The following is a 15334-nucleotide window of genomic DNA, read 5'->3' on the forward strand; positions in this document are numbered from 1 at the left end:
AAGGCCCTGAGCGGGTGCCCTTGCCTCCAGGGTCGGGAGTGAAGGCTTGGTGGAGGAAGAAAACTCGAGGTGCTGCATGAATTTCGTGCCCCTGGGACTTGGTTCCACACCCTGACAATTACTGTTTGAAGTGCTCCAGTTTGTCTTTTGCAGCTGGCTTCGCTGTTCTTAAAGACATGGAAATACTGTGGTGGTGTGTGACAAGCGGGTGTTGTGCTTGGTATTGTTTACAAACTAGAAGCAATTCTTCTAGTGGTGCTCGTAGGACATCCCTGATCTATCATTTTTCACTGAAACCCCCTCATAGCCTTTAATCTTGTATTAGACACTGAACCTACATGCAGTTCAGGGGATGCGTGCTTTTTATGCTTGGTGGAACTGGTAACGAGGAGTTCACACTTGCAGTCAGTGGCTTTGTTATCTAGGTGTTGATTCTGTAGAAAAAGATGACAAAAGGGCTCTTTTGCAGGGCTGGAGAAGGATGTCATTTGATCAGTGCAACTCCAAAACTAAATGGCTGTTTGAGTCATATATATGTTTATGTATATCTATATGTACACACACAGAGATAGTTAAGACCGTAAGAAATAAGTAATACAGAAGAACATAGATTGGCAAAATTGGAAGCGGAGGCCGTATCTTGATCAACTGCTTCTTTCTGTTTTGGTAGAAGTTGAAACTGTAATGGGAGCCCATGCCTTAGCTAAGCTGGAGACAAGCAGAGCGTTAAAGCGTTTAGGGGCAGGTTGACCTGGAGTCGGGAGTATGGAAGTTCGTGACAGCAGCCCTGTTCTCCGGTCCTTGTCTCGATCATGTCTTGATGCAAGTGGAGTAGCCAGGGAGTTTGAGCATGAAGAGGAAAATACGGTGTGATTGCAGCGGAAAGTGTTTAATGAAGTTCTTTAAATTCTTTTCAAAACGCAATTGATCTTGACAAGAATTAGTGATAGTGTTCTTAGAAACTGAAATTAAGAAAACGTGTTAAATCATTATTTTCCACCAGCACTTGCATTTCCTGCAGTATTACAAAAACTTTTATTGCTGATCTATGCAGTGGAGTAGTAAGACAACAATAAAAGTGTGTAATAAACTTTATTTGGACAGAAGATATCTTGCTTTTACCTTATTGGCTGTTAACTTCAGAGGAACTCTTAAATTAAGGAGCCAGTGCATCCTGCTTAGAAAAGGAGATGTCATTGTTGAAAATCCCATGGTTCTCGTTTCTGAGACCACAAGTCATTTACTTATGTAACATAACTGTGTGAAGAATAAACCCCTTATTCAAACCGAATTTATTGTCGATGACATGTAATTCATATTTGCATGAATAAGCAAATATGAATTTGCCTTTTTTATGAGAAGTCCATAAACGTGCTCTTATAACCACTGATTGTGATTGGCTTAATGTCTCTGAAGTCTTCATCCTAGAGGAATTTTAGTATATTGATTTTAAGTTTTTGATTTGCTTTGCTTTGTACTTTGCCAGTTAAAGAAGTGCTATGTAAATTCCTAGGGCTTAAAAATTGTGGTTTTATCTATGGTGAGCAGAACTTAATATGACTGAGGTTGTAATCTGATATGCTTTTAAGGTGGTTTAGTCACAGGGGCGGGGGGTGTTGAAGCTTCTCAGTCTGTTTCTGTCCTGCTCTGGTGCAGTGTTTGAGTGGATTTGCAGAATTGATCTAGTGGTGAAAAAAATGTAAATCCAGAGGGGCAGGAGTGATGAGGGCAGGGGTGCAGGCTTATAAATTCATGTCAGAATATGGATCAGGCATGTTTTTTCCAAGTAGAACAGCTCTGAATTGTAATTGCAGCCGATGGTAATGAATGCCTTGGTACACTGAACAGTCACCTAGCATGTTCTAAAGTCATGGCTACTTTAGCAAAAAAAATAAGTATGCAGAATTCATACTGTACTGAAGATTAGCAAGCTCTTATAAATAATGGCCCTTTCTCTGACACTTGCAAGGGAAAATCGGGAAATACTGAGATAAAAAAAATCTATATGCATTTCTGCAATGGAACCCTAAATACAAGTAAAATATGTATGTAGATGCCATGTTTGTCACAATTTCACGTGAACTTCTTAACTTCCGAATCCTCAAAACATGTAGAAAGTTTTCATCCTTACAGCCAGCATTTGATCCCCATTTTTTTCAATACAGAAGCAGTCATCAAGGAATTCTGTAGTTAAACTAGAATGCGCAGTTCAACTTTTTACAAAAGCCACTTTGAATCTCCAGTTTTCCCCTTCTGATATTTTAAAGTTAGTCAGTGTGATCCTGCAGAGCTATGTTGAAAGTGATGATACTGCTCTCAGGAAAAGAATACTGTACGAAAAATTGGTGGGGGAAGGTTGTAACACATGGTAAATTTAATCTGGATGTTAAAAATTAATTATTTGTCTTTATGAAGTGTCTTCTACATAGGTTTGTGAGGTGGTTCATACCTCTAGATAAGTTCATTAATAGTTCTTAAGGCTATCAAGAAAATATTTTTGCTGTTTGCAGCATTTAATAGGTTTAAGCAGCATTACCATGGTGTGTAAGTTCGTACGTAAGGTACGAATGCTACTCTAGGATCACCAAGTAATGTGGTAAAACTGAGGTACACATTGTCTTAATCAGGACTGCACTACGAGATGTATTCAGCTTCTTGTTTGACCAGCAGAGCAAAGAAATCGCACTTGTTCTTCTAGTCCATAGTGGAAATTTTTTATCCATTCAGAAAGCTGTTAAGCACAGAGGTAGTTTTCAATCACAAGCAGAGTTTGGACAGTACTGTGTGGGAAAACGGCACCTCTGCTGTACAGTCTTTCATATTGAAAAGAATTATAGAAAATTAAGAAAGATTTATAAAGAAGTTATATTTATTAATTACTTTGAAAGGAACTTTGTATTGGTTGGAGAAAAATCCAATTTCATTCAGTGATAGCCCTGAATGAATTGTTTTTCTGGGGAAAATCTCTTTTATTTTATGTGTTTGGCTTTCCAAAGTCAAGTCATAGGTTATTCCGTGTAATGTGATCTAGATGATTCAGTTTCTCAGCCTTTGTGTCCTTATTTTATTTCCTTTGTCATGTGAGCTGCTTACCTTATCAATTATTTGCTTTAGTTAAAATGTTTTATAGCTTAGGAAATTGAAATACAATATAAATGATCTTTTTGTGATTTTTCTTGATCTGGTATGTGACTGAACATGTATAAAATGGTGCAAGACTTAATGAACTGAAGTCATGTGTGATTGTACTCAATAGTGACACACTCAGTTTAATTTTTTATGATCAGTTGTCTCCTCCTTGCAAACAAATGAGTGAATTGGTGTCACTTGTAGTTGCCAGCTCTTTGAAATCAAATTTAGATAGTTTTCTTATTGACGCTATATTGGGTATGTAACTTTCTTTCATGATTGCTGTATTCACAGACTTGATTTCTTGCGCACATGCTCAGTGTTACTGATTTCCTTTGGCTCTGTAGGTGAGAAATTTTTTTGAGAATAAAATGAAAGGGATTCTGTTTCTAGTTAGGCACAACATATTGAACAGCTTACTAGGTTCCAGTGGCTTAGCATCCGTATAAACTTGCAACGTTCAGACAAATCTCATGTCTTAACAGAATTGTGATCTTTGCAATGGTAGGATACAGTCAGTGTATTTTTGCAGGTGAAAGTAAATATCAGCTGAAGAACCTTGTTTCACTTCTTGGGTTTTATGTTGCAAGCTTAGCTGTCTGTGTGGGGAAGGTTGTTTTGGCAGGGGAAGCTTGTGCTGGTCTGTATTCCTAGTCTTGGTTAGGTTTTGGAGAGCTAAAGACACGGTCACTGTCAAAAGAGGGGAGTTTCTCTTTGCTTTAGCAGAACTCACGAAATAAACGTTTTCTGAAAGCCTACTTCTGTTTCTGTAAGCTGCAACATCCAGCTTCTTTCACATCAATTAATGCATGCCAAACCTATTTTATTTTCAGGTATGTCAGAACACAGCAATGAATCCACAACACTTGATGAATCTCATCCAGCTGCAGAAGAGGTCCAGTCTGACTCTGAGGTGATTGGGTGATAGTTATATTAGTGTAAAATCAACCAATCCCAGCAACAGTTTCAGACTGCCAAAAATTCTGATATGTGTAGCACAGTGAAGTTAGTATGGGTATATGAGTTTACAGATATTATCTGAATGGGTGGGGTTGGTTTTGAGATCCTATTAAGAACAATGCAATTAATTTGTAACAAAAGATTAGTTCAGCCAGTAGTCTGTCACTGTGCTGTGGTGCTTGTTTTGTAAATTGGATAGATTTAGGCGTGGCAGAGGTTCAAATGTTTAAATAATGCAGGAAGAAAGGGTTGATATTTAAAAGGCAGCAATCTTTGTGTAACCTCAGTATAACAAGGCATTCTATCTGCTGCTGGAGTGGTGAATCTTTTTTTTTTTTTTCTTTTTTTTCTTGGAAGCAGATACAGCTTGTATATTCTTTGTGGAAAAGTCTGTGACTTTTAAAAATTATGATCAAATTTTTAAGTTTCAGAATAATATTTAGCCAATTGGATGTGTCTGGGAGGCTGTTTCAGAAACATGAAGAGTGTTTCCCCAATTGTGAGTAAGAATGAAAAAAGATGATGCTGACTTTATCACTATCAGAGTTTCAGTGTCAGTGAATTTTTTTTAAACTTTTTATAAAAACAGAATAGCAATTTCACAGATACTTAGCATATCTCCAAAACTGAGATTTGTAAAGGGAGGTGTGTGAGGAAGACGGTGATTAAGCTACTAAAGGATGAACACTTACTCAAAATGTCCAGCTGAAACTTCATGATTTTCTGTAGTGCTTATGTCATTCATGCCTAATACATCGATACAAATTTAGGAACCCCTTCAGATTTACTTTAGGCTCTTCCTACATATGATAAATTTTCTTCTGAGGATTCAGTTTCTTTATATAGTTAGTTAAAATCAGCTGTGGGCTACACTTGCCAGAGGGACACTTGATTCGGCAATCATACTCATGGTTTCAACAGAAATACTGTTGTGGTTTGGTGGTTTTGTTTTCTCTCGGATCAGTAAGCTTACTGTGACTGTGTGAAGTTGCAGGAACATGCATCCAGAGGTAAAGAGAAATGGCTGCTGGTTTTGGCAATAGCCTACAGTTTGAGTGAGTTTTTTGAGATACTGCACTGCTGAAGTAAGCTGATGCTATGGCTGAGAGCAGTCCTTCATTTTCGGTAGTTTCTAACTGCATTACTACCCCTTGTGTTTCACGGGTGAAACCGTTGCAGCTGTATAATGAACTGTTTTGGAGAACCAAAATTTGAGAGGAAAAATTACCCATCCTCTTTCTGGGCATAGGTCACCTTCTTTTAACCTGCAGCATTTCAGCGATCTTGTTTGGTGTACGAATGCATTGTTCTGGCCCAGGGAAGAGGTGGGGCAATGTGGAAAGCTGATGGGGGGAAGAGTTAGGGGTAAAGGGCAGAAAATAGGGCAAGAACTCGTTCTTGGCAGCAGTGCTAGCTTAGACTGTTGACTAAAATGCAGTCCGTGCCTTCTTGTTATGGCTGAGCCAAATAGCAGTTTATCCCGCTCATTTTTCAGCTGCTCGTTTCATGTCTTTGGTGCTTGTCTGACCTCACTGCAAACTGATTCAGCTCAGTGAAACTGGAAAATTGACGTGGTGAAAAGGTCTACTGCCAGGATAGTGAGCTGATTGCGTTTACTCTGTGGTCGGGTGAGTGGTTGGGAAACAGAACACTGGAAAAGCAGAGTGGTGAAATGGCCTTCTTTCATCAATGGGAAGTGGTGCTTCCATTCAGGTGTAGCATGAAACTGAAGTTAGCAAGTCATTTTTTGCTTTCTCTGAACTTGATAAGTAGGTTTGACTCAAGTAGGAATACCTAAAAAAACGTGAATTGCTTCTAGGTTGTCTTAGATTTCCAAAGTTGTCCAGACAAGCTGATGAATCTTTGTTTTCTAATATATGTATTTACTAGAGACATGTATGTATATGCATGAGCATGTATATCTCTGAATAAATGCATAAACATGTATCAGTGTACAATGTTGGCAACATAATTTGAGATTCTTGATGAGAAGCACCTAAGCCAAATACTTGTTTTGTCTTTACTTAAATTTGGAGATGCAGTTTTGTTTGTGATCCCTGCCAAAGTGTTTCCCCCGATGGTGTGTGACTTCCCCTTGACACTGTGTTTTCTGACAATTTTCAGAAAGAGGAACAAAAATAGTTGTGTTAGCTTATGCTGACGTTTCAGTATTGCAACATTCAGTCCCAGCAGGTAGCTGTGACAGACCAAGCATTTTGAAAAATACCTGACTTTACCATGTTAAGTAGAAGTGTAGTTGCTAGTTTTGGAGTTTAAGCAGATGTGAGATTTAGAGGAAACTGAAGAAGCTTGAGCTATTGAAGAGGTTTCCTAAATGAAAATCTAATATGGTAGGTAACTAGAACATTTGATCTAATGGTGCTGTATAGCAGCTCCCTGTGAGGAGCAGGGACTTGGACTTTGAGCCTTATGGGTCCCTTCCAATTGAAGATATTCTGTATTCTATGAAATGAAACTAATTACTGTATTAAAAGTTCTCATAAAATAAACATAGAACTTTTGGTGTGCTTCAGTATTTTCATCGACTTAAAGGCTATGAGTTTTGAGTTGGTTCTGTTGTATAAGGGATGAACCCCCAAAAAGCTGTTCTGTGTTCTAGTTGGGTGTGAAGACTGGGCTGTACAGATTTTGATATGTTAGGCCAGTGTGAATATCTGGTATGTGAGCTGTTCCTTTCCAGTGCTGAAAGAAGGCACTTACAGGATCCTAAATGAGAGGGATTGACGGGGTAAGTTAGTGTGTTAAGTTCACTTTTTCTTGAATTTATAGCACGCTGGCTTTTTCTTAAATGATTTGAAATCTATTCTCTGTATATTTAGATTTTTTTCTGAAGCTGTGCCTAAATGTTTAGCTTCTGATTTTAGGGATGTGCTTCATAAAGCGCTATTTTTTGGAGCAGTAGCTTTCAATTCAGTTTTGCCAAGTCCGTTGTAGAGAAAGTGTTAATCCTCAAGAGGGGAAAATGTTTAACCTCATACAGTATTTTATGCATGTGCATCCATGGATTGTAGTTCATATGTATGGTTCTTAAGAGTGGCTTGTCCATGGCCTTTTTCTTTCTCTTCTCTGTATGGGTAAAATCATTTACTCAGAACCTGATGGACTTCTGGTGGTGGTTTATGCTGCTAACTGAAGAAGCTGATTACATTTTCAGAAATGTAAATCAGATCTTGCAGATACCAAATAGTTTGAGTAGTGAGTTCTGCTTCAAAAGACCAGCAGAGGTGAAGTCTCAGTAATTTACAGTCTTTGGAAGCAGTTACGGTAACATAGCTTTGGAAGCGATCTGGGGTTAGAGGAGCATGTTCATTGGACCCCACAGACAGCGACTAGTTAGAAAAAAGCTTGGGAAGCCTCAAAGCTTGCTACGGAAATCAAGGTTACTGATGTCAATGAAATGGTGATAGGTCCAAGTGGGGGAAATGTTAGCCATGCGGTATGGCAGAAGATGTTGCCAATTAAGAATGATGCAGGTGATCCTAAGTAAGTACCAGTAAAATCTTTACCTGATACGGATATCCTGTAAAAGCTTCGTGTGTGGTTGGCAAAGCTGCTGGTACTTCAGCGTGAGTTCAGACTGGGCCTCTACCTGCCCCTTGACTGAAAAGAGCTGGTTCAGTTTGCTGATTTAGGAGCTTTAAGGGAAGGAAGCACCTATTATGGAGTACCTGTTGGTGGTATACCATCAACGAGTCTTCCCAGTCTTGCACAGGTGCACGGGCTGGTTTGAAGACTGCATACCACTTTATGTAAGTAATTGAACAAGCACTGCTTCAGTTGTGTGTTGGTTTTTCTACCGTTTATGCTTCAGTTGACTAACAAAGATGTCACAGAGTTAGGAGTAGCTTTTTGAGAGGGCCAAAATTCTCAGTTTCTCTTAGTTTTGGAGAGTGTTAGAGTGCCATTCCCTCTTCTGGTGCTTGTGAACAGCGTGCATTTCTTCAGGGTTGTGCCTTGGAACATTCTTTAAAGCAGTGGTTTCACAGCTGCTGCTACTGTTCACAATGCAGCTGCATTTTGAAACTAACTTTAATCCTTGAATTGCATTGGCGTTTTGAAATTTTTGTTCCTGCATTTCACTTCAGATTCACTGCTGGTGTCTGAAGAAGAGTTGCAACCCACAGGTCAGCCAGAAGGTGGCACTGTTACGACAAAACAAGAAGCAAGTTACACTATTTTAAAGTTTGGAATTGCTGCTTTTCTTTTTGTAACACGTGATTAAACTCATTGCACTTCTTTAATAGTTCTTGCTTATAATTGGCTAGTACAATATTTTTTTAGCCAGGCTCACCTTTTTTTTGTAGTTTGAGATACATTAACTACTCTCACGGTCAAGTGCGCATAGAAAATATTTGTCTGGCCCCGCATGTCTCATTTGTGTCTGATGCTTCCCCGCCACCCATATCAATGGGTTAAACTTTAGTGTTTTTTTTCTCTTGAAGCTTTAAACTACATATATCTGAGCTGTGCTAGCATATTAATGTGATTTGGGTATGTGTTTAAATAAATGTATACAGAGCTGGTATATCAGAATATTACCAATAGGAGTTTGAAATAAACTGTTATGAAACCTATACATCAAACATTTTCATATAGATGACTCACTGGAAATTTAAGACAAATGCTAACCTGTTTCTTCTCATACTATAGGAAGGTACAATGGCTCAAGAGTCTCCCAAAAATTCAGCAGCAGAAATTCCTGTGACTAGCAATGGACAGCTGGAAGATTCACATGAGCACGGCTTTAACAGGGTAAGAATTTTCTTTGCTGTCTAACAAGGTAACATTATCAGAAATGCGGAAGTTACAATGCAGTGCATAGCAGATTTCACTAGGCATAGTTGTCTAGTTTATGGAAAAATTCCTTTGAAGCTCATATAATTTAATATTAAAGTTGACATTACATACTGTGATTCCACATTGCAATAACCTTTTGCAAATATTTCTGAACGTGAAATAGCGTAAAGAATTGGGTGCTCTGTAGTGCACAATCAAGTGTATATGCTTCTAATTTCTTGTCGCTGATCCTTGATACTCATATTTAATCCTGCAGTTTTATTCATAAAACAGGACAACAAGCATTTTTAAAAGATGAGACTTAACAGATCCTGTGAATTCAGGCTACCAAATCCTAAATTTTTTGTGACAAAGTATCAGATTGTTCAAGGCAAGCTACTTACTTCTAAGGGGTGTTAAGTTTGGAGGCAACATGCCTAAAAGTAAATGAAGATGGTCACGTTCTGATTTGAAGTTGTAAACAGGAGAGAAGTAACTTGTGTTGAACTGAAAAATGACTTTGTATTGCAGTAAGGTATATAGATGACGGGTATCAGGGTTCATCTTATTTGTTGTATGTTGAAAAAAATTATACTTCCATAGTCCTCTGTATGCAATTTTGAGTTTGTTCCCTTAATCTTGATATATTTTACTGTCTTGTGTTTGGCTGTCCAGCAGGGGGTGCCGTAACACAGTTTATGGAACTTGGGTTCGGTTTTCTTTTATTTTTACTTCGCTTTTCAGTCTAGTTAATTGTCCACATTTATTTTATATTTGTTGAGACTTGGGTTCTAAGGTCCCATGCTGACTTGAAGTGCAGGATTATTTCTAAAAGAAATACTGATCAGAAATTTATTTTATTCCGCCCTAATAAAATGCTGATCAGAGGGGAGTGCCTTTATAAGTTTTAAAACAAATTAAATATGCATCCTGAATATTGGTGAAATATGCATCTGTCTAGTTTTGTCTTCTGGTTTCAGCTTTAATGAAGAAACTCCTTCGAAGCTGATAAGTTAAAAAGTTAACTGAAAAAAATGAAGGAGAATATGTGCAGTAACTTTTTTGTATGAAAGGTATATTAGTAGTGGCAATTTTTTTTGAATGTTAAATAGTGTAAAATATTGGGTGCTCTGTAATGCACAATCAAGTGTATATGTTTCTAATTGTTGATTCTAAGCCGTGAGGATACTAATTTTTGGTCCAGTGATTTTATTCATAAAACAGGAAAACAAGCATTTAAATATATATACTAAAAGTATAGTTTTAAACATGTGTTATTATTAAAAATAAAAATGCTTTCTAAATGTGTATAAATATGTCTTTTACATATTAAAATATAAAGTACATCGTTAAAACAACATCTGAGACCATTTGACTGTGATTGCAGAGTAGCTGTCTAGTGAGCATGGCTATAAAAAAGTATAAAACTTCATTAAATGGAAATGCATCCATATTAGAGCTCTTACTTAAAAAAAATACTGCACGTATTACTGGGGATTTTTTCTACTTTTGTGAATGGGCCGAGATTTTTGTTTGGATTGTTTCTTTTTTTTAATAGCACTGCAATGAGGTAGGGCTTATGTTTGTTAAGATTTGTCATTCAACTAAGATCTGCCAGTAATGTAATGTAAAAATTAGGACGATGTTTAATGAAAAAACCTAAATTTTGATAAAGATGTACCTGTGTTTAAGGGGAACAATCAAAATACATCTTGAAGTGGTAATGAATTTGGGTTCACCTAGAAGTAGAGAAACAGATTTACTATTTTTAAGCCAAATGACCTTGATGCTGCTGTGACTTGGCTGTTAAGTTATCTGTTCCTTATGTAATAATGGCTTCTTCAGTATAGCGCATCCAATACTTATCTGCAACTTGCACTCTTGTTGACTGGGTCAGAGTCCTTTTCCAGTCTAAAATATTTCCATTTGCTATGGAAAGTTGAAATGTTAAGGCAGTTTTTGTCTATGGCCATATATAAAACTTGAAGTAGGTTTTTGCTGGCATGCTAATTATTTTGCTGGCTTGGAGTCAACTATATTTTGGAACTTCCACAAAAATGTATCAAATTTTCAGTGGAGTTGCAGAAAAATTTCTACCATGCAAGCATAGTTGAGTTTGCTGCTGTAATTACTTCCACAATGCTTATTCTGAGATCAATGAAGATGAAGTGCACTTCAATTATTTTTTTGAACTTTCTTGTACAAGTTAACACCTGCATGTGTGACCTAAACTCAGAATATCTGATAATCAGGGCTGCTTATAAACAAAACAAAGAAAACAAACTTCTTGGAATTAACATCTAGGTCTGTTTACTAATCTGTTAGTCTCAAATTCTAATATTTAACTTCTAGTCATCTTGCTTTGTGTTTGTTATTTCTAATACTTGATGTTATGCTCTTTACTTCCTTGCCAGGTAATTTTTTGTTTTAATTTCAAGCAATATGCATTGCACCACAAAATTTCTGTGCCAAGTTTTCAGGAGTCTTTTTTTTCCTATATATTTATGGAAATGACAAGCCAAGTACTGATTTTTTTTAGGAGGTAACTTAAAGAGGCAAGAAACCGTTGCCACTTTTAAGTTGTACTGTTACCATGGTGCTCGGTAAGAGTATGTGACCACAGTAGAGTTTAGAGCACTCAAACTCTAAGATACTGATTTCAGTTCCACCTTCTTGGGAAGCTGGGGAACAAGGTTATTTTAGTTTCTTGGTTTGTTATTGCTGCGATCAGGGAGCCATTCATCTAGACGTTGTACAGTTCGGATGTAAACAATAAGACATCGTTTCTTCTGTATTTTTTTATTTGGTCTTCTACAGCTATGTTGCCACAAACACTTGAGCAGCTTTGATTGTATATTTTTGATAGACTGAGTGAAGGGGTAGTTGTACAACCTTTACTTCAGGGTTCTTTAATTGCAAAATTAAGCTTTCCTCTAGATTCACATTCTATTTTGCAGTTCCATCAGACCTCATCCATAAGCTGCTCACTCAGGCATGAAAATGCACATTTATTTTCCACCAAATGCAGTATTTTTATGTACTGAAGCATGAGAAGTATTTAATTTTTAAGGAGATGCTGTACATATGTATTTACCTGGACATGGCAAGTAGGGTTGCTCTTTCTTTGAAGAAATATGCCAACAATTTTGCAGTTTATCAGACAGCATACATTGCCATAATGTTGTTTGAGAAGGAAGCATATTAATTCCAGTCTTCTGGGAATGTGGTATAGCACTACTTGATGCATCTTCTTGTTCCTTATGTTCAAGAAAAAGAATCAAAAGCATTATTTATAAGGTAACTTAAATAAGTGTTTGCCTTACTGTAAAGCCTCATTCAGAAATACACTGCTACATTCTAATTCTGCCTTGTCTGTAATAAAAAGAGATGCCTGTGGAATTCGGACAAGTTTTGTCCTGCCCTATGATGGATGGAAACTTTTTTAACTAAAAAGGCTGTAGCTTCAGTCATCATTGGATGAAATGTCTAATGTCCTTTCATTATGAAAAAGCTTGACCCAGAGCTTTGCAGCTCATGAAGCTTTATTGGAACTCACTTAAGCTTTAAAAACTTGATATCTAGAACTGTTTGCCAATGTTTGGATGTTTGTTAGTCTGTGTTAATAACAGAGGGCTTAAGCATTTCCTAACCAAACATGTTTTTCTTAATACTTCGTACAAGAAAACTCAACATTCAAAAGTGTCTTGCTGGTTTATATTCTTCGCTGTTTATTTCACTTATCCCTGACTTCTAGAACACAGTTTTTTTCCCATGCTGTTACAATTATGTGATCAGAATAGAGTGTTTAATGTCACTGAGGGGATTGGGAGCTGAGGACTCAGGGAAGAAATGAGGACTAATTTAGTAACGTGCCATATAGTGTAAAAGCTGCATAGGAATAAATTTAATTAAAATACTGGTCTGCCTGTAAAGGTATTCAGGCAGCTGTAAGCTATTTGTAATGTTTAAACTGTTGTACAAAATCTATATGAAGTTCTTAATCAGTCTGAGTCTCTGAAATTGTTCCGAGTGTTTCCTTCCATTTTCAGTATGAACTCTCCTCTCCTGGCATTTTATACTCTTACGGGGACAAAACCATTATTAAGTATGTGTATACAATACACATTGTATTTGCAGCACACTGTTGCAAAAGATAAATTAACATTGTTATGAGTCTTCAATTTATCTTACTAGAATTATAAAATAAGCTCTGGGATCTGATGAATCTGAGTGCGTGTGTTCAGCATCTTCTTCTATAATTTCATGGCCAGACTGCACAAACAGATAAAGTAAATTCTTTTTTGTCATTTGCCTTCTGAAAAAAAACCACCAGCCTTGTCACTCACATTCTATAGGAAACAATCTGACCTCATCTCTTAGGTTTTGCTATGTTGACTGGCATAGTTAGATTTTACTCTGGGCAATATTTTAATTAATGTTGACTGATTTAAAATCTATTTCTGTGTTAGTTCATTTTTAAGAGATGAAACACAGACAACCAGTCTTTCTTTTTGTTGCCAAGTGGTCTGCTTCATACAGTCTTAAAAATCAAAAGCATGAATGTTAATGATGACAGTAGACGGGAGACTCATTTAAAACTGGGTTGTAGTATGACATTAGGTAAGCCAAAAGGGATGTAGTAGAAGAAAGAGTCTTCCAAGTGAAGAGCAGCGCATTGGGGAATAGAAGAAATGTCAGTCCACGTTGCTTGCCACTTCAGCATAGATTAAAGCCTTCCCCTCTCCTCCCGCTTAATTCTATGCTTGAATTTATATTGATGTGAGGATCTAGTGGCTTAATTCATGGAAAAAAAGGCGCTGAGTAATATGATAGGGCAAAGAGAAGAAGAAAATGCTGGACACGTACAGGGAGCTCCACTTGCACATGAGTTAGGGTAAGAATTTAAGGTTCAGAGCCAGTTATCTTACTGGATCAATGTTATGTCTATATACATAGCATTTTGTTTCACGGGACCTGTAATCTTTACAACTTTAAACTGTGAACTTTACAGTAAGATGTGGTGCAGATTTTTCCTGAAGGCAGCTTGGGTAGTTTTATTTAAAATGTCATCCATTGTTAAAACATAAATGAGTGTATGATTGTTCCCAGTTTAGTTGCTCTGCTTTTGATGGACTCCTTGAACTAGCTAGTGATGTGGGGGGGTTAAAATAGCTTACTCAAGGTAGTAAGTACAGGTAAAACGGTATGTCTTGAACTTGCTGTTTGTACTAAGCAAAAAATAACGCTTAGTCATGCATTAATAATGGACTGATATAACTAAGAAATTAAACAATGTTGTTTGCTTGCTTACTCCTTAGTTTTTACTAGTTTTCTCCAAAGTAAGCAAGTCTTGACTAGGTTGGTTCTTGCTGGTCGAGGAACACTGCAGTTTGGTATCTTTCCCCACTTCGTTTTACGTTGTTGCAGATAGCATGGATGAGAAGTATCTTTTTGGAAATAGCCTTGTAATTCAGCCAACATTCCTTCACGAACATGCATTCTGCGCAACTGCTTCGCTGTGTCTACTGTCTCAACAGGATTGATATGTCAAAAATTCATGTGGTTCATCTAAGATGTTGTGTATAATAAACTGATTAATATCTCTGCTAGTCACTTAAATAAGGCTAACCTTACTAAAATACCTATAGTTTAATATGGTGATTTGAACTAATCAAAATGGCATTTTAAACAAGGGGTTAAAGTGGTTTAAATGCTTAACACAACGAGGTTTGCACTGTCTTGACCTGTTTAAGTTAGGGCAGCTGTTCTGTGGATGTATATTTCACACTTTCGCTTCTTTGAGTCTTTAACATGTTAAATGGCTGAGAATGGGGTAGGTGATCTAACCTTTTGACTTCTTGGAAGGCCTCTTCTGAGTTGCAGTGGGTTTTTGCCTCTAGCTCTGGGTCTCTGTGAGCTTAAAATGTTAAAATACTTCTGCTAGATAGGAAGTGCATAAACATGCAATGGTTTTCAACCTCATACAATTGAAAATTCTGAATGAAGATTTTTATTTTTTTTTTTGTTTGTTTTTGGGATGGCGATCCCTTAACAGACCTGTGGTTTTGCAATGTATCAGTAAATTTTGATGAATTTTAAAAACTTGATTACCTTTTTATGAAGAAGGGGAAAAATCACTTACGAGTTTGAAAGCAGATCTTCTGGTCATCAAAATCTTCCTCTTAGCTAGAAGAGCAATATGTAGACAAAATACAATCACCTTATTGTGGTAGGGGAATCTGTCCTCAGTTCTGTGTTGTAACAGCAAATCTACACTTGGTGTGAACAAAAAAGAAAGATATTTGTACTACCTTCTTAACACTAGAATCTTAAGTACTATCATACCTTCCCTTAAATGTGAAGTTTTGTGCATGTCTTTTCTTACTCTAAGGCAGTTTACAAATTACCCTTCTTTGTAAATGATTGAAAAGATACATTACTTTGTCAG

General features: G+C 37.0%; 1 protein-coding gene across 4 annotated transcripts in view; it reads left to right on the plus strand.

The window, feature by feature from the left end:
- The window catches only part of ARFIP1 (ARF interacting protein 1), a 43348-nt gene that overhangs the window by 432 nt on the left and 27582 nt on the right, over positions 1-15334 (plus strand). For 2 of the 4 annotated variants that reach the window (XM_080385065.1, XM_080385067.1), the window contains exons 1-2: positions 3945-4042; positions 8761-8862. In XM_080385065.1, coding sequence (XP_080241191.1) covers positions 3965-4042; positions 8761-8862 — 180 coding nt within the window. In that variant the 5' untranslated portion in view covers positions 3945-3964. Of the gene's footprint in view, positions 1-3944; positions 4043-8760; positions 8863-15334 lie in introns of those variants that run through there. The other 2 variants (XM_080385066.1, XM_080385068.1) reach the window with 2 other exon arrangements.

Source organism: Falco punctatus (assembly GCF_963210335.1).
Source record: "Falco punctatus genome assembly, chromosome: 1".
Taxonomy (NCBI): Eukaryota; Metazoa; Chordata; class Aves; order Falconiformes; family Falconidae; genus Falco; species Falco punctatus.